This window comes from Mytilus californianus, unplaced genomic scaffold (genome assembly GCF_021869535.1).
Source record: "Mytilus californianus isolate M0D057914Y unplaced genomic scaffold, xbMytCali1.0.p SCAF_8, whole genome shotgun sequence".
Lineage (NCBI taxonomy): Eukaryota > Metazoa > Mollusca > Bivalvia > Mytilida > Mytilidae > Mytilus > Mytilus californianus.
The window spans coordinates 2514490-2533727 of NW_026262734.1; the positions used below are offsets into that span (position 1 = coordinate 2514490).

Consider the following 19238-nt stretch of genomic DNA (forward strand, 5'->3'; position numbering starts at 1 on the left):
ATTCCGTCTTTTCGAATGATCTGTAAAAAGATGTGTTCTTTCTATGTGACGTCATCATGCATGGTCGCCTTTTTTCATGCCGTCAGAATAGGAAATTCAAAGAAAAGCAAGTAAATTCGACGTCATAATCGGATTTTAACCAATGAAGAACTGAGATCAAACGAACCACACGTTGATTAAATTTTTTTTATACAATGGGTGCAGAAAGGGATAAATTGACGAAGAATTAGAGAAAATAAGATGACGTCACAAAGAAAGAACACATCTTTTTACAGATCATTCGAAAAGACGGAATAAGTTTGCCTGCATATTGTTTGAAAATCATTAGAGAAACAGATTCCACCACCTAATCTCGTGTTATACGATATTTATCCACTATCGACAGTTAAATTTTAAATATTTAAAACGCTCGGCGAGCCTCGCGTTTTAAATTTGAAAATTTAACTGTCTCGAGTGGATAAATATCGTATTACACTTGATGCAGTGGTAGAATCTATATGTATATACATGATATAGTTTGTAGTGCGTAGCGTTTTCTGTGGCGTTTATCGTAAATGCGAGGCAAAACAATACCAGTAGAGGAGTTTTGTTTTTAACTGTCATGTCTTGAATATATATATATCTAACGCAATCATATAGGTTTGAACGTTGTTTTCAATTTAGACTTGTTTATATTTTTTCGTTTGGCCTTGTATGATATTTGCATTTGGGTTTATATGATTCGTTCATCTTAATTCGACTCTTTCAAAATTCAAGAGTCTATCCTAAATTGAAGTAAATTATATGGCTTTCCAAATACCGTTTCGATTCCTAACATCACTGAAGAGACATTAATTGTCGAAATCCGGATATGGTGTACAAATGTTTGCACCTCATGTTTGCGGTGTACCATCTTTTCCGCAAGTTTATTGTTTTCTGTTTGGTAATAAATTAATGATAAGATCCATTTTGTTACATCTGGTGATCCGTTTATTTGGCAATCGCCAATGGCAGTCAGCAGGGTTTAAGAACATCAGTTGTTCGACCTGCTAGTCAAATGAGTTTTGTTAAAATATACTTTTTCACTTTGTTGGTCTTTTGAAAAATGTTGTTTGTGCTGTATTTAGACCCCTCTACCAAGAAATTTGTTTTGCATGCACACGTATAAAAATTTGCGGTTTTTATCCAACGACTCTAAAATATCTTTCTTAGACACAACTACATCTATAAAGGACGGTGTCATATCAACAGACCTCTACTGTAAACCTACAGATAAACATCTGTACCTTTCTCCCCAAAGCTGTCACCCCAAACACTGTACAAAAAGTATCCCCTATAGTCAAGCGCTGAGTAAAGCGGATTTGCTCCTCTGAGGAGGCTGTCACTAAACGGTTACAGGAACTTCGCAGATTTTTTACCAAACGAGGTTATAAGAAATGGGACATAGATAAGGGATTTTCACGTGCTAACAATAACAGCCGCAATGACCTATTACAATACAAACAGAAAAGGCGCAGCAAAATAGTTCCATTTGTTTTAACATACAATCCCGTCTTTACTAACCTTTCACGTTTGATCAATACCAATTGGCAAACTATTGCCAAGCACCCTAAATTATCCAAGATGTTTCCCAAACCTCCTGTCGTAGCTTTTCGGAGACCAGCAAGTCTGAAAGACTCATTTGTGAGAGCTGATGTCTCCTCTAATAAAAGCTGTTCAACTGCAGAATTGTGCAAGTCGAGTGGTAACAGACGATGTCTGACTTGCCAACAAATACTGAATACTCAAACATTTACTTGCCACTCCACCGGGTCTATGTAAACTATATTTTGCAATGTAACTTGCAAAACACAGAATGTTGTATACCTTCTTCAGTGTCGATGGGGCATGCATTATGTTGGCGAGAGAGAACAGCCATTCAACAAACGCATGAATGGTCATCGAAGTGACCACACCTGCAAGCCCGACCTCCCCGTAAGTCGTCATTTGAGATCACCTGGGCACGCCCAAGCTCATCTCAAAAACCTTACAATCACTATCATATACCACAACAAGGATTGGTCAAGGGCCAACAGACTTGCTCGGGAAAGGTTTTGGATAAGAAAGCTTAGGACAGTTTCCCCAGAGGGCATAAATGAAAAAAACCTAGAATGTGTCACTCATTTTCCCTACCATCACTTGTTTCTAGTAACTCAGGCTTCCGTTTTGGACTCTTACAGTTTAAAGAAATGTATTCCTCCTCCCATCAATATTGAAAAAAAATTACCAGCGTTATGATTATTGATAATTTGTATAGCATTCAAGATTTTTATTTCAGTTTGACTACCACATGTCAAAATAAGATTCATTTTACATCTTACTGATGAAAGATATAAGTTATCAAAAATATCTAAAATTTGTTCATGATTTAATTATTTTTTGGTGATGTTGTACCCTTTTAGACTTGTTATATATTATATTTTGTAGTGTACTGTATCATAGTTTTATGATCCATCGCCCCGTAAGATTTATTGTGGCTATTATTCAGTCATTTTATATAATAAAATATGACATAATAAATAATTTGAGTTATTCATTTATTGGTAAAAAAAAATTTCGATAAGATAAAAACCACATAAGTTTTATTTTCCTGAAGGATTTTGAACTACTTCTTTAGCTCACCTGACCGAAAGGCCGAGTGAGCTTTTCTCATCACTTGGTGTCCGTCGTCCGTCAACTTTTACAAAAATCATCCCCTCTGAAACAACTGTGACAAATTTAATCAAACTTGGCCACAATCATTATAGGGGTATCTTCTTTAGAAAATGACCACGCCCGTCAACCAAGATGGCTGACATGGCTAAAAATAGAACATAGGGGTAAGATGCAAGTTTTGTCTGTTATTTTAAAAACCGCTATAAATTGAAAAAATCTGACTGGGGCAGAAACGTTGAAGATTTTGAGATTTACCTGCTGTCTATTTACATCAAAACAGTCAGACGACACCTTATAGGAGTGATTCCAAAATGTATTACCGCAGAATTTATAAAATGTATTCTTTAAATCATGATTTTGGCAAAGCACTGTCGACCAGTAGCGGCATCGGACCAGTGCTTGGAAATGAAAATAATGTTTTATGCATGGACTCCTGTCTATATCTATATACACTACAAACATAACAATGTAACAGTGTTATATCTTAATGTGTTATAATGACTTGTATGGGTGGATTACTACATAAAACAGAGTTAATAATGTTTAGCAAGTAAGCATTTTTAGCATCCATCGTCTAGTCACTTCCTGTTTGCCGATGAAAGGTATGCAATTTTACAACACTTATTGTACTAGGCAAATTTTCGTCAAACTATTATTGGCTACTGTACAATGTAGGAGGTAATGATTTAATAATTGGTCTGCAGCTTTATAATGTTGAGTCGTAGCGAGTAAGCAATTTTTACATCCGCTGCCATGTCAATTCCTGTTAACCGATAGTTTGAAATTTTACAGCACTCATTGTACAAGGAACATTTTGTCAAACTTTTTCTTGGTTTCTACTGTAGGGAATAATTATGTTTTGTATGCAGCATGATTATGTTCAGTTGTAACAAGTAACAATTTCCTTTTAGCCGATTTTTTTGAAATTTTACAGCAGTCATTGAACAAGGAAAATTTTAGTCACAATTTTTCCTTAATGAAATGGAATGATGAGTTATGAAAAACGGACTTACATTGTATGTGATTTCTTCAGTAATATACAAAACAATCATACTTTTCATCTTAATTTTTTTGTCAAATTTTATTACATCTACTTTATTTGACATTGTTTACTTCCACTGTCATATTGTATGTGTACAGTCTCTCACAAATCTTTTAAGATAAGTACATACAATGTTAATGTAATGTGTCGTGTTATCTGTTTTATGTACCTATATTTTATTGTGTAAATATATGTAATTGTATGTGGTGAGACTATACTAAAATATGGAATCTATATCTGAATCATATTAGTTTAGTTTCATTTATTAATTAAAACTAAGATATACTTACGAATACTGATGACGAATACTCGCTACATGTAATATAAACAAAGTACTGACTGAACAAATAAAAGAAAGAAACAATGATAAACCATTCATAACTTTGTTGCATTATATATACAATTTACATAAATAAATATAAAAACATTTAGAAAATCCACGATGCTACATTTCTTTTCTAACTAGTATGAAAGGAGAGAGGCGAAAGATACCAAAAGGGACAGTCAAACTCATTAGTCGAAAATAATCTAACAATGTCTTGAGAAAAAAACGAAAAACGATCAAACGACAAGCTACAGTCATAGAAAACTAAAGACACGAAGCCCACCATAAACCCGAGAATGATCCGAGGTGTTAATCAAAGTACTGTATCTGGGATGTATTCATTTTAAAATACATTGTGATTGTATGTCATAGGTTTTGACTTAAATCCCTTGATTCAGTATCAAAAGACTGAAAACCTCTTTAATGATCAATGTGGTCCGAGAACACAGTTATTTCGTAGTGCATTTCTTTTAAACGAAAAACCGCAAATTAAAAAAATCGCACCTGCTCTATCTTATAAAGATTTTTACAGTGTACTACTTTTGTGACAAATTATATCAAAATTATATCAAAGTCTATCTAACTCAAGATATAGACAATTTTATGTTAATGGGGTCTGTAATTCAGTTTGACAGCTTCAGACATATACTATTTTTTTTACCTTTTCAAACTGGACCAAATCACTTCTTTTACCTAAAAAGTCATGCCCCAAATGTTTTTTTACATGTAATTTCATCCCCCTTCTTACTATTTTTTTTTTTGCATAAAATATAAAGAAATAAATTTGGTAGGTATTTTATACACACAGAAGAAGAAGTATGCTTAACAACAAAATTATTTTCATTTACCTGTGTATAATATGACGCAGGTTTCTTCAAAAGTGATGATTTTCTACAAATTGTTTGAAATTTCACAATGATATCATACTTTAACTTTGTTTAAACCTGTTTATTTACTTTTGACTTTAATTATTTATCCCTTGTAATTTTTTATTCACTGTGTATTTGCATTCAGGTGTCACAGGTCATTTTTTTTCATTCATTGTGTGTTAATTTACGTTTTTTGATTGAGTTAAGCCTTCCAATTGATATTTTATAGTGTGTTTTTCTATGTTGTGATGTTATACTATTGTTTCAGAAAAGGGAGAAGGTTTGGTTCCATTAAAACGTTTAATCCCGCTGCAAATGTTTGCACCTTTCCTAAGTCAGGAATCTGATGTTCAGTAGTTGTCGTCTGTTTATGTAGTTCATACGTGTTTCTCGTTTCTCGTTTTTATATAGATTAGACCGTTGGTTTTTCCGTTTGAATGGTTTTACACTAGTAATTTTTGGGGGCCCTTTATAGCTTGCTGTTTGGTGTGAGCCAATGCTCGGTGTTGAAGGCCGTACCTTGACCTATAATGGTTTACTTTTATAAATTGTAACTTGGATTGAGAGTTGTCTCATTGGCACTCATACCACATCTTCCTATATCTATATATGAAAAAAAATTGCAAATTATACACTGTCCAGATAAGGGACTCTATTAGTACTATTTCAGAAATTCAAATGTGACGTCACCTTTTTTTTGCGTTGATCTCTTTGGCTAACTCGGCTGTGAATTTTTATGTGCTGTTTTATGTTGTTTTGTGTATCCGTTTTTATTCTGTAGTTAGTCACCACTTCGGTGTTGTCATGTATATCTATTACATAGTCATTTGTTTATAAATTTACTGTTTACAAAAGTATGAATTATTCTAAATACTAAGGATTTTCTTATCTCAGACATATAACCTTTGCCGTATTTGGCACAACTTTTTGGAACTTTTGGTCCTCAATGCTCTTCAACTTTGTACTTGTTTTGGCTTTCGAACTTTTTTGACCTGAGCGTCACTGGTTAGTCTTGTGTGGACGAAACGTGTGTCTTCCGTATTTAATTTTAAACCTGGTACCTTTTGTTAGCTATTATTCGTATGTTTCTCTGTCCTATATGTTCTCCCATTTATTTATATTGTAGTCCTGTCATGTAATGTTGTCATTTTAATGTTATATTTAACATTGCCATAAAAGCGGGAGGTTTGGCTAGCCACAAAACCAGGTTCAACCCACCATTTTTTTTCTTAAAATGTCCTGTGACAAGTCAGGAAAATGGCCATTGTTATACTATAGTTCGTTTCTGTGTGTGTTACATTTTAATGTTGTGTTTCTGTTGTGTCGTAGTTCTCCTCTTATATTTAATGTGTTTCCCTCAGTTTTAGTTTGTAACCCTTTATTTAGTTCAAGAAAACTATGAAGTTGGTATTGGATATAATTACAGAAGATAAACTCAAAAAATGCCATGAAGGATCGGCTTTTAACTCAATGTTTTAAAATTACTTCAGCATCTTTTTTATATTTAAATCTTTTCACATCAAGTTCTACTAAGAAATTACATGTATTTACATCCACAAAGTTTTCTTTTGTTGCTTTGATTGACTGATATTTTAAACTATATAAAGTCTTAACAAAATTAAACTATAACATGGTTCAATAATTATGTATACCATGTACCCATGAAGACATTTAAATGTAATGGTATCTCTAACATGTCTAAATATAGGTGACATCATCAGGTTATTAGAATCGAACCAAACACAAGTTTAAAGTAATAATTGGAAGCCGTCACAACTTTTCGCGGAATGACACACTCACATCGGCGCCATATCAAATCAAAAGATCTGTTTGTATGTTCGACATCTTTATTTCAATGAAGTCTATAAATATATCACTTACTGGAATGCGCTCTATGACAATACATGTAACAACAAGATCACGTACTGAATGAAAGGTAAGGACTTTGATAGTTTAAACAGATATACGGTTTGGTCTTTCTCATTGTTGAAGGACGTAAGGTTGCCAATAATTGCTTAAATCCACTTCTTTTGAACTTTGGTGGAAAGTTGTCTCCTTGGCAGTCATACCACATCTCTAAATTTTATATACACAATATTCAGAAGATTTAATTTGGAAGTTATCATGTTTGATTTTAACAGGCTATTTTGTCAAAAGAGAGTGAATTTCAAGCAAAAACCCATTAGACATCGTAAAAACTAGGTGAAAGTAGAATAGTTCCATTATTTAGAAATATGATTGTGTGTGTGTCGATATACATGATTGTTTGTGTCGGTATACATGCTTGTGTGTATCGGTATACCTGTAAGTGTATTCTTTTATGGGCCAGCTGAAGCCCGGCTCCGGGTGCGGGATTTTCTCGCTGTGTTGAAGATCGATAGTTGGCCTTGGGCTGTTTTCTGCTCTTTGGTCGGATTGTTTTTCTCTTTGACACATTCCCCATTTCCATAAAAGGTTAATGTAACCTAATGATAAAAGGTTCGATTTTTTTCAATTAATATATCAAATACCACCTCTGGGAACTTAAAAATTAAGATAAATTTGTCAACACCAATTTAAAAAAAACAAGCAAATGTCTGTATAATGTTGAAGGAGAAACGTTGCCTCAATGACCTTTGTTGCTTGATTTTTTCTATTGTTGTTTTGCTGTCTCGTCAAGATTCACACGACGATATATAAATATATATTGCAACATCTGTGATTTCTATATAAAGCGTTCTTTTATGCATCTGCTCATTTTGTTTCATTTTTTTTTTTTTTGCAGAACGTATGATATGGAGAAAGGGAAACATTCAAAAGAAAACGCATTGATAGTAGTTGCCATCGACTTTGGAACCACGTATTCCGGATGGGCCTATTCAGTACGTCAAGAATTTAAAGATAATCATACTAACATTAAAACAAAAGGTGGCTGGAAAACAGGAGAAGGCCAAGCAACAGATAAGACACCTACAGTAGTTTTATTCACTCCCGACGACAAGTTTCACAGCTTTGGATATGAAGCAGAAAGTAAATATGCAGAACTGGTTGATGACAATGAGGCTACTGGATGGAAATATTTTAAGAGATTTAAAATGGCTCTTTTCAATGATGAAACGAGCCAGTCTGGAAATCAACACAGAAACTTAGTAAGGTTTAAGAGAATATGGTTTTATAGACATAAACACATTTATACGAAGAGTAATATTTGACAAATCTTTACTACGGCTTAGTTTTCACTTTTGGGGTAAATAACTCTGCGTCGCTTGTCGTGTCGATAGCGCACCTACATAATAAAAATCATAGCATGCGTGTTTAAACCAAAGACTCTTGTTTACCATGTCTTCAAAATTTTACTGACTGCGTTATGGTAATCTCTATGAACATAGAGATGTCTGGTCTGATAGATAATGACGTAAGGACGTGTTTTTGACTGGATATACTTGCTAATTTCGAATTCATTTTTAAGTTTATTCATCTCGCAAGTTCATATTGTATTCGAAATGGCCTACATGAAGTAAATATCTTCAAGTCAAAAGCATAGGTTTTAACTAAATATTATGTATAAAATACAGAAATGCAAAGCGACCAATTAAATATTGTAGCATTAAACAATTACCTTAAAGAAGATAAGTTCATTAAAAAAACTATATTTTGCAGAGAATGTATTCCTACTTGAAGCCAAGGTTCCGACTTATAGACAAATAAACAACAAGTATACTTTAAGTTACATGGATATACTCCAATTCAAGAGAACCTAGGTTTCTTAATATAGATTTGAAGGTTTTTCAAATGATTTATTTATAGAAAAGAAAATTACAACTATATATACCTTACTTGACATTTTTTAAATGTTACTGTGAACACATTAGTCTTAGATGCAATGCTTTTTATTATTAGTTGTTTTTGGCTTTGAATTAGCTGTCAGTAACTGTGAGTACTCTCAGATCTGTACTTAGCGTCTTTTTGTTTTTATGGATGGACAAGTACCCGGCCACGTTCACTCTGTATTTTGTTAAATTTATTTCTATTTGTATCCATCTGATGAGTTAAGCCTTTTTCAACTGATTTTTATAGTTCGTTCTTATGTTGTACTGTTACACCACTGTACCAGGTTAGGGGAGGGTTGTGATCCCGCTAACATGTTTAACCCCGCCACATTCTGTATGTATGTGCCTGTCCCAAGTCAGGAGCCTGTAATTCAGTGGTTGTTGTTTGTTGTTGTATTACATATTTGTTTTTCGTTCATTTTTTTTTGTACATTAATTAGGCCTTAGTTTTCTTGTTTGAATTGTGTAACATTTGTGATTTCGGGGCCTTTAATAGCTGATTATGCGGTATGGGCTTTGCTCATTGTTGAAGGCCGTACGGTGACCTATAGCTGTTAATTTCTGTGTCATTTGGTCTCTAGTGAAGAGTTGGCTCATTGGTAATCATACCACATCTTCTTTTTTATATCAAGCTTAGTTTATGATATTCATATAAGTATTTTTGCCAATAGAAATATAAAAAAAATGCAGAAGTCTGGTGCAATGTAAAACACACAGACCTGTACAAATATGACAGACAACCGTCAAATTGTTTCACTAATACATGTATAGCTATTTCTTAAAAGCATTCATAACCTTGGGGGATATTATTGTTTTTATTTTTTTTCTATTTCTTAACAAGAAAGTTTGAAAGTCTTTGTTTCATTATTCACCATTTTTCAATTCACTAGCCAGGTGGTCTATTTTGTCTACATTAACCGGTATGATTTATTGTGTGATGTAAAAAGCAGGAGAAATGTTTTTGAAAATGTACTTTTGCAAAAGACTGAAGGTGTCATTGCATTCAATATTTATATTGCCTTCGACATCAATACAACGAGCCACTTTGAAATTGTTCAATTTGATGACTATGAAACAAAAAATGCAAATATTGTTCTCTTTTTAAGAACTGAAAGTAGAAATTGATCCCATAAGTCGTTTTTCGCTTTGTGTCATAATAAAAAAAATCACTATTGTTTTTAGAAAACACTTTCATTTTTTGTTTTTCGTTTTTGCTTTCTCAAAACGAAAAAACGAATGGACCCAAATTTACACGGACCATGTAAGACCATAATCGAAATATAAAAGTTTAGTTATATTATAATTTATCTAAAACAAAATCAATGTTAGTACCGATAAACACAATATTCGAAGATTTAACAACGGTGTTAAATTGTTATCCTTTAAGAATAAGGTTATGTAAAGGATGAATGAGCTAACATTGATTGTATCTGCATTTTAGGGCTTTATAAACAACAACTTCTTCCTTTTCAACTTTTGCTTTATTAATCAGTCTTAATCGGTAATACAGGCCAGACATCTTTTGTTTTCATACATGAACTTATAAAAAATCTAATTATCTTGTATTTATATTTATAAAAAATATGCATTACAGGCGACAGGAAAAATTTCTAAAAAGCAAAAGCTTAAAGATGTCAACGGGAACAAATTATCATCGCTGATGGTAGTTTCAGAATGTCTGAAGTTCCTGAAAAAGGACTTCCTAAAAACGTTAGAAGAAAAGGTTAATTTTATTGAGATGAAAGATATTCATTGGGTTGTTACTGTGCCAGCTATCTGGTCGGATCAGGCGAAACAGTTTATGAGACTGGCAGCCAATCAGGTAAATATCTCATACATTTGGTCCTATCTATGAAATATGAACTATTTTGCCAGCCTTCTTGTCATATTGTATATGCCGAAACGTACAAGATATTAACCTATGTTTTTTTGTGTGCAAAATATGGAAAATGTCATTCATGTTGTTAAAGATGCATTGTAAGATCAAGCTTTGTCAAGTAAATTTCTATGCAATAAGATAAATGATAAATCATTTTAACAGGTACCATTTATTTTTGTTTTGAAGACTGGAATATGTACTTTTATTATTGGTTGAAGTGTATGTATTTGCTTCTTTCAAGGTTTCCGGTCAGTAACCTTTATGCAGGTTAAAACATGCAAAGTTTTAAAAACCTGTAGACTGAAAATAACCAAATCATCTCATAATTTTGCCAAAATATGTATATATATAAAAAAACAAAACATCCGCTTATCTAAATTCTATACAACCATAATAAAAATCAAGGGAAAATATGTTTCTGCGTGTAGCTTATGGTTGAGTGGTAAACAAATTTCTTCTAAATAAGCTGGCTTTTGGTTGACTCTACCGATGTTGCTGACCTACGTAGTCACCATGATGCTTTGTCTGTTTGAGTACAAACAAACATGTATTGGTATAAAAATAAGGAGATGAGGTATGATTGCCAATGAGACAACTATCCACCAAAGTTCAAATGAAGTGGATGTAAGCAATTATAGACAACCGCACGACCTTCATCAATGAGAAAATCCATACCGTATAGTCGGGTATAAAAAATATGAAACAATGCAATTGAGAACACCAATGGCCAAATTTATAACAAAACAATTTACGAAAAACAAATATGACAGACATAAACCAACGACAACCGCTGAAATACAGGCTTCTGACTTGGGACAGGCACATAAAGAATGTGGCGTGGCTAGACATGTTTGTGAGTGCTCAACCCTGCCCTAACCTGGGTCAATGATGAAACAGCACAACATAAGAACACACTATAAAATCAGTTGAAAAAGGCTTAACTCATCAGATCGATACAAAGCAGAACAACCAAACGAAAACACAGACCTGACGTGGCAGGGTATTTATCCATCGCTTATCACTAACAACAATAAGATCACTAAGTACAGATCTGAGAGTACTCGCTGTTAGGGGGTCTCATTGGGGGGGGGGGGGGGGGGGGGTTCTGATCCCGGATACCGCTTACTGTTTTGTCAGATTCCCGTATCCCGCTTACACTATGTACGTAAGCAATTCTCATTTTTTTGTAATTTCCCATGTCCCGCTAGACTTCATTTCCCGTTTTCACGGCACAATTATTTGACTTTCACGTGTCACGCTTACAAAAACTCAGCAATCCCGGGTCACGCTTAGACCCCAATGAGACCCACCTGTTACTGACAGCTATTTCAATGCCAAAAACAACTAATAAAGAAATCATGTATCTAAGACTAAAATAGCAATCAGTGCACATCCAACATCCAATGCATTTAGTTTAAAGACGTCATTTACAGTCAGAAAAAAACATGACCGTATCCAATGCCACAATAAAAGTATCGACAAATTGTAGTATCGTTAAAGTTTATGTGTGTATAACAAAACTATTTTAGAATCACATTACAGAGATACTTTCGTGACTTGTACATTGTGTGGTATACATCACTCTTTTACAGGCTGGAATTGATGATAGTCATTTATCCTTAGCCTATGAACCTGAAGCAGCAGCTATTTATTGTAGGGATATAATGGTACAGAAGAAACAAGATGGAGAAGATACAGTCATGTCATCATTTGATACAGGAGAATCATTCTTAGTTTTAGATTGTGGAGGTATAATGTTGTTTTTAAAATCATAAGATAGTCCAGAAATATCAAGCGGCAGATATTCTTGATAAATAACTTGATCATTCATATCAGAAGATGTTAAAACTACTACAGTGTAATATCAATAATCTGTGGAGCATAATAATGACTGTAATATTTGTTCTGTCTATGAAGAAATAACATCCAAAATGTGGTGTACACTGAATAACTCTAAAAAAGAGTAAATCATGATAAAAACGTTGATGACGTCACGGTCACATGACAAAATTATGTCTATGATCTGATAGACAAAACACTTTCAGCCAATCAGAAGACGTGTTACATCCAAAATTAAATTATTGTTATATAAACCGAGAAAAACTACGGGGAAATTATTTAGAGGCAACAGTAGTTTACCGATGTTAAAATCTCATAAGAGTATTAAGAACATAAGAATCAAGGTCAAATCAAATCCGGAGGGAACTCCAAACGGTGCGAGATCGCGTGCGTCGACAGGGAAAGCGTCACCTGACACTGACCATTTGTTGTTTTTCCTGATTTCTTGTGTTTTGTTTTATAAATATATCTGACACCTTTATTAATGAAATATGTTTACCTTAATAACAATTTGTTTGTGTCATTGTACCCTAGATTTGTTTAAAGTGTTTTAGGAATACTTTAAGTTGAGAAGTGCTCTTGACAGTATAAATTTACTTGTGTTATTCCCGAAAAAGCAAAATGCTAATGTCATGTAAAATATTTTTAAAACGTACAACAAATAATACAATATTTAATGTTAATCTTTACATTTTAAGTATCAATTTAAGGAGAGTGTGGTAATATCTTTTTGTAGGAGGTACGGTCGACATTACAGCTTATAAAATACAAGAGGGAAACAAACTTGTTGAATTATTTCCACCAACTGGAGGACCATGGGGAGGAACGGAAGTTGATAAACAGTTTCAAAATCTAGTTGAAGAAATTTTTGGAGAGGATGTCTGGCGTGGTTTTGAAAAGTCCTTTATGCACGATTGTCTTGAATTTATGAGAAGATTTGAGGGCAAAAAGAAAAATATTGGCGAAAATAATGACGATAAAATGAGAATTCAGTTCCCACGTGATTTGTTTGACGAATACAAAACTAAAACAGGCGTGGAATTTGATTTGGCGTTAGGTGTAAAAAAAGTAAGAGATAAGCTTGATTTTCCAATACAGAAAATGAAAGATCTTTTCGAGAAGCCTCTTAATGCAACTGCTGATCATGTAAAAGAATTGCTTGGGAAATCTGAATTAGACGGATTGAAGACAATACTCATGGTTGGTGGTTTCTCGGATTCTGCATTGCTATATGAAAAAATCAAATCCAGTTTCCCATCATTGAATGTATTGCGACCACATGAAGCTGTTTTATCTGTGGTGAAAGGGGCAGTCATATATGGTCATACTCCTGAAATAATCCCCGAAAGAGTTTGTGCTAGAACGTACGGTATAGCGTGCAACATCCCATTTGATCCAATGAAACATCCAGAACGATTACTAGGATATTACAACGATAGAGCAATGTGCACGGACAGTTTTCAAACGATAGTGAAAAAGGGGGAAACTATATTATTAGGAAATAAGTCTTTTGAAAGTACATTTTTACCAACACGTGGGTCTGATACAGAGGCAACAATTGACATCTACGTTTCTTCAGATTACAATCCTCTATATACATATGGTGACAGCGTCACACGATTAGGTTCCCTCCTTTTAAGAATCCCAGACACACAGAAAGGAAAAAATAGACCAATAAATGTACGGATAAGTTTTCAAGGCACCGAGATTGTTGTCACAGCAGTAGAAGAAGGAACAAATAACATAGTCAGTGAGACATTTGATTCCTTGTAAAACTACCAAACTCTTTTATTACGAATATACGTTCTGTATGAACTATAGACATTGAGTGATATTATTACTCTTCAAAAAAGCTTTTAAATCAACCAAAATAATGTATGCATGTTTTATTGATTTTAAAAAAGCTTTTGACACTATAAATAGAGAGACCCTGCTACACAAACTTGCTGAATATAACATAAAGGGACCATTTTTCAATATTTTAAAAAATATGTAAAGAAGTCCCTGAAGGCATTACTGAGATGTTTCCTTCCACAGTTGGAGTAAAACAAGGCCGTAGTCTAAGCCCTACCTTATTTTTTTTTATGCCCATTTATGGGCATTATGTTTTTCTGTCTGTGCGTCCGTTCGTTTGTCCGTCCGTTCGTCCGTCTGTCCCGATTCAGGTTAAAGTTTTTGGTCAAGGTAGTTTTTGATGAAGTTGAAGTCCAATCAACTTAAAACTTAGTACACATGTTTCCTATGTTATGATCTTTCTAATTTTATTACCAAATTAGAGTTTTGGTCCACTGAACATAGAAAATAATAGTGCGAGTGGGGCATATGTGTACTATAAACACATTATTGTTATATAAATGATTTAACCTCCATGTTTGGTAATTCGTGTGATCCTGTAACATTACATGACGTAAAATTGTCTAGTCTTTTATATGCTAATGACTTAGTATTAATATCTGAATCTTAATGGTTTACTAAATTGTCTAAACAAGTTAAACACTTATTGTAAAAAATGGAACTTGACTGTCAATCTTGACAAGACAAAAGCAATTATATTTGATAAAAGTGGTAAAGACAAATTTGAATAATGAATTAATTGAATGTTGCACAGAATACAAATATTTAGGTATACTATTCAAGCCATGAGGAATTTTCACTAATGTTGTAAATCTCCTCTGTAAAAAAGGCTTCAAAGGCATTGTTTTGTATTAAAAAAATCCTTTACTCAGATAAGATGGATGTTTTTTCCCATATGAAACTTTTTAACTCTTGTGTCAGCCCAATAGTACTGTATTGTAGTGAGATATGGTCACTAAATATTGTGAAGTACAACAAAACTTTACAATCTCAATACTTATCAATGGAATCAGTAAAACTCCAGATCAAATTTGCGAAAATATAACTTAACGTTAATTCAAAGGAAGCTAGTAATATCGCTGTATTAGCTGAATTGGGAGTGTACCCTATTGGTATACAGGCCCTTAAGTCTTCTGTAGGATTTTGGTTACATATTTTAAATTCAAATGAAAAAGAGTCTTTATTGTATAATGTTTATAAAGTTTACAAGCAGTTAAATGATGGATTTGCTTCAAAAATTAAAATGCTACTATCTAAATTGAATTTCACTAATGTTTTGGTAAATCAATGTACCTTTTCTAAAAAAAAATTACGTTTAGCCCCCACGAAGAAGCTCAATGAAAATCACATAATATTTTGGAAAAATTGTCTCTTAAATGATTATAATTCAATAAATGGAAATAAACCAAAGATCTCTATACAAATCCTTGAATAAACTAAGAACCTACAGAAAATTCAAAGTAAAGTATGAACTTGAAATTTTTAAAGTACTTTCTATTAAATTTAGATAAAAATGTTACAAAAAAATATGCCAAAATAAGAATAAGTAATAGTATGCTGGCTATTGAACGCGGTCGATACAATAAAACAGCCTTATAAAATAGAATATGTCCTTTATGCCATAAAGAGGTGGAAGATGAATTCCATTTTATCATAACATGTACAGAACTTAATAAACCGAGGATCAAAATGTTTAATGAAATTTGTAATATTGTCCCCTGTTTTAATTCAATGAGTAAGGAAAACAAATTTGATTTTATATTTTCTTGTGAAGAATGTGATATATAAATTATCATTGTTAACAGTATAAGTGAAATGTATAATGAGAGAAACAACTATAATGTCAATATATGAACTGTGTGTGATTGGTGACTAACATTTTAATGTAATATATAATCAAGATATTTGAAATGATAATTTTAAAGAGGAGGCATGTTGTCAAAATAGTATTATTATGAATATTAATAATCTATATTTTTTTCAATGCTATTGTCTTCTGTCTATCGTTTTGTTAATTATATGTCTTTTTGTTTTTGTTTATTTAGTAACAATCCTATTGTTTGGATTTTAAACTAATAAAATTCTTATTTTTATTCTTTTTCTTCAAAATGTGTGCTCTTTTAGATACATTTAAAATTATAAATCATATTTATTGAAATTTCTGTAGGTCTTGACTATTAATTTTGTATTTGTAACAGTCTAAATGAACTGTTAAGCATGAGGTCAATGGCAGTTGGAGCATTGAACCCTCTATTTTCTTTATGTTTGGTGTTTCAGTTTGTAAAGCAAGATTTCTTAATCTTTCAAATTATTTTCAGTTATTCAATTTGATCATGCTCCTCTTTATACGATTTACAATTACAGTTGTTTATACGTTTTGTCCCTCTATTCTAATATAGAAAACACTGTTATTGTAAGATCGCACGAAAAAGAGTATGAACACATCAGTCCTTAAGTGAAAATGAGTGGAAGTTAGAAAATAAAAATAATAAAATCTAATCTAAACGCCGGGAAAAAATAATGTCTTTGCACCAAACACCCGTACGGACGAATCTGTCGACAGGATAAAGGTGCTAAAAATTTACTCTAGATAGCGAAAGCAAGACAACAAATATACCAATATTCAGACAATATGTAACAAAGATGAAGGATTTCAGTTAATAGCTTGCGCCGATTTTGGTTCAGAGAACGAGCTGTGTCTGTTAAGGAAGTTTGATTAGAAAAATACCTATATGGTATAAATACTCATATAGTCCGGTCCACTAATAACCAAACGAGTATATACTCATATTGTCTGACCATATGAGTATACCTATATGGTCATGACCATACGCGTGCGGTCCAAATACTCATATGGTCCGGAACAGATATACAAACGCATCAGTCGATATCAAACTGACAATACCATGGCAAAAAAAAAAAAATCCCCCAAAAGAAACATGAAAAACACAACATAAAAAAGAAAAATATAAATAAACAACATGAACCCTACTTAACGCCGGGGTGATTTCATGTTCTCTGGAAGGGTAAGCAGATTATGTTCCACATGTGACATCCGTCATTTTAACTTGCCATTTTATTTCACAAGAAACCATTATTTATGTTTATGAGAAGCTTTTAAATGGTTGCGCGTCTTTTGTCATTAGCAAAAATGCCAACACCTTGGTTTTGGGATAAATTAAAACAAAAAACAGCAATAAAAATATGCTCGGGTCAATGCAAAATATCGATATTAATGTTGTCTAAGTAGTCTTTCGTGTGAAATGAATTTATGTCGACTCATTTGTCCCCCTAATAATGTTCTGATAAATTCTAGCGATCCGGAGATGTTTGGTATTGGTCAATGAGACAGCAATCCAGCGACATATATGATAAGAATCATATAAACTTCAGCTAATATTATACAATTATGTCAAGCTCTAATTCGTCAGTATTGTAGTTAAAATTATCAATAAATCTAACACAAACTGTATCTACCATCAATGAACCGTTTTTCAAATTTATCTAAAAAAAAAAACCAAATTAATTGACTTTAAATAACGAGGTTACTGGCTAAGGGCAGGCACATGGAGACGTCATGATTGAATTGGGTTCTGAGGTCGCATATCTTTCACCTTAATCGCAATCGACTGATAAGAGAACATCCCATAAAAGATGAAGAAAGGCAATGATCTGTTGGTATAAAATATATACGTCATGTTTTTTTTTTTTTTTTTTTTTTTTTTTAATTTGGTTCATTTGCATGCTCCGGGGTAGAGTGTGACGTCCATTTCGCTGGACTAGTATACATTATTGTTTATGGGCCTGCTGGTGCCCGCCTCCAGGTGCGGGATTTTCTCGCTGTGTTGAAGGCCCATTGGTGGCCTTGGGCTGTTTTCTGCTCTTTGATCGGGTTGTTTCTGTATGACACATTCCCCGTTTTTATTTCCTATGTTATATCATTTGACTACTGTTCAAACGTATATTATTATCTGGACAAGAAAATGAACAGTATTATAAAGTTTCACCGACACGTTTCGCATTAATTTACAAGTTGTTTTATTATTGTAGTCATGGAGATGAAAAAGAATCAATCGCATTTCAGCAAAGAATTTTGTTGTTAGTTGGTAATGACATAGCAAGCAAAGGACATCAATCTGAACTTGATGGAGAGTTGTCTCATTGGCACTCATACCACATCTATTTATATCTATTGATTAAAAACTGATTTATTTTCATTAAAGATGCAATGTACTAAGTATATCCATCACGCTGAAAATGAAAGTAGTTGTTAAATATAGTTGATATAAAAATAAGAAGATGTGGTATGGCTACCCATAATAAACATCTTCACCAGAGACCAAATGACGAAGAAGTAAACAACTATATATTAGGCAGTTATATCTGGTTCCGTATGAAAAACAAGATGATACATAATACTTTTATTTTCTGCTGAATATTCTATAAAAATAACCAGTCAAACAAGAACAAAATTCAGAAAGAAAAAACAGACCCACATATTTGGGTTCTTTTGTGTAAGCCTGAAGAGATTCAAGAAACAAATGCAGCTACTTTCTTGTAAATCTCTGACTGAAGATCCAAAGAATGTTTATATATTTAGAAAACAACCGTGGATTCCCACCTAATCTTAAAATAAAATACTTAAGATACTTTTGAAAATCTGTATATGTGACTGGAACTAAAGTGTGTCTACTAGAACATTAAAAGGCTGGGCTGTCTTCATCTGCTGGCAATAATCTACACATATTCGTATACGCTCTAATCGAATAAAGTACCGATGTAGTATATTCTACTTAAAATATCTTTAAAATACGGTTACCCATCTGTATAGTTTTCGACCAGTTAAACCTAACTATCACTACACCATCTTCAATAATAATCTTATTTCTCGTTAACTTTTATCAAATGAATTTCTAGAATAAGGTACTAAATTCGATTTGCGCGCGAT

General features: G+C 33.0%; 1 protein-coding gene across 1 annotated transcript; it reads left to right on the forward strand.

Annotated features, from left to right (window-relative positions):
• Positions 1-6654: 6654 nt before the first annotated feature.
• On the forward strand, positions 6655-16215 carry LOC127712264 (heat shock 70 kDa protein 12B-like). The gene is made up of 5 exons (XM_052218626.1): positions 6655-6845; positions 7674-8037; positions 10313-10540; positions 12190-12346; positions 13173-16215. The coding sequence occupies exons 2-5, from the start codon at positions 7684-7686 to the stop codon at positions 14207-14209; spliced, it is 1776 nt and encodes a 591-aa protein (XP_052074586.1). The 5' UTR covers positions 6655-6845; positions 7674-7683; the 3' UTR covers positions 14210-16215.
• The last annotated feature ends 3023 nt before the right edge of the window (positions 16216-19238 follow it).

Excerpts from the sequence above, each read along its gene's own strand:
- LOC127712264 (XM_052218626.1), top strand. The coding sequence starts at position 7,684 with ATGGAGAAAGGGAAACATTCAAAAGAAAACGCATTGATAGTAGTTGCC. Across the intron at positions 8,038-10,312 it reads GAAATCAACACAGAAACTTA|GCGACAGGAAAAATTTCTAA; the intron begins GTAAGGTTTAAG and ends TATGCATTACAG. Across the intron at positions 12,347-13,172 it reads CTTAGTTTTAGATTGTGGAG|GAGGTACGGTCGACATTACA; the intron begins GTATAATGTTGT and ends ATCTTTTTGTAG.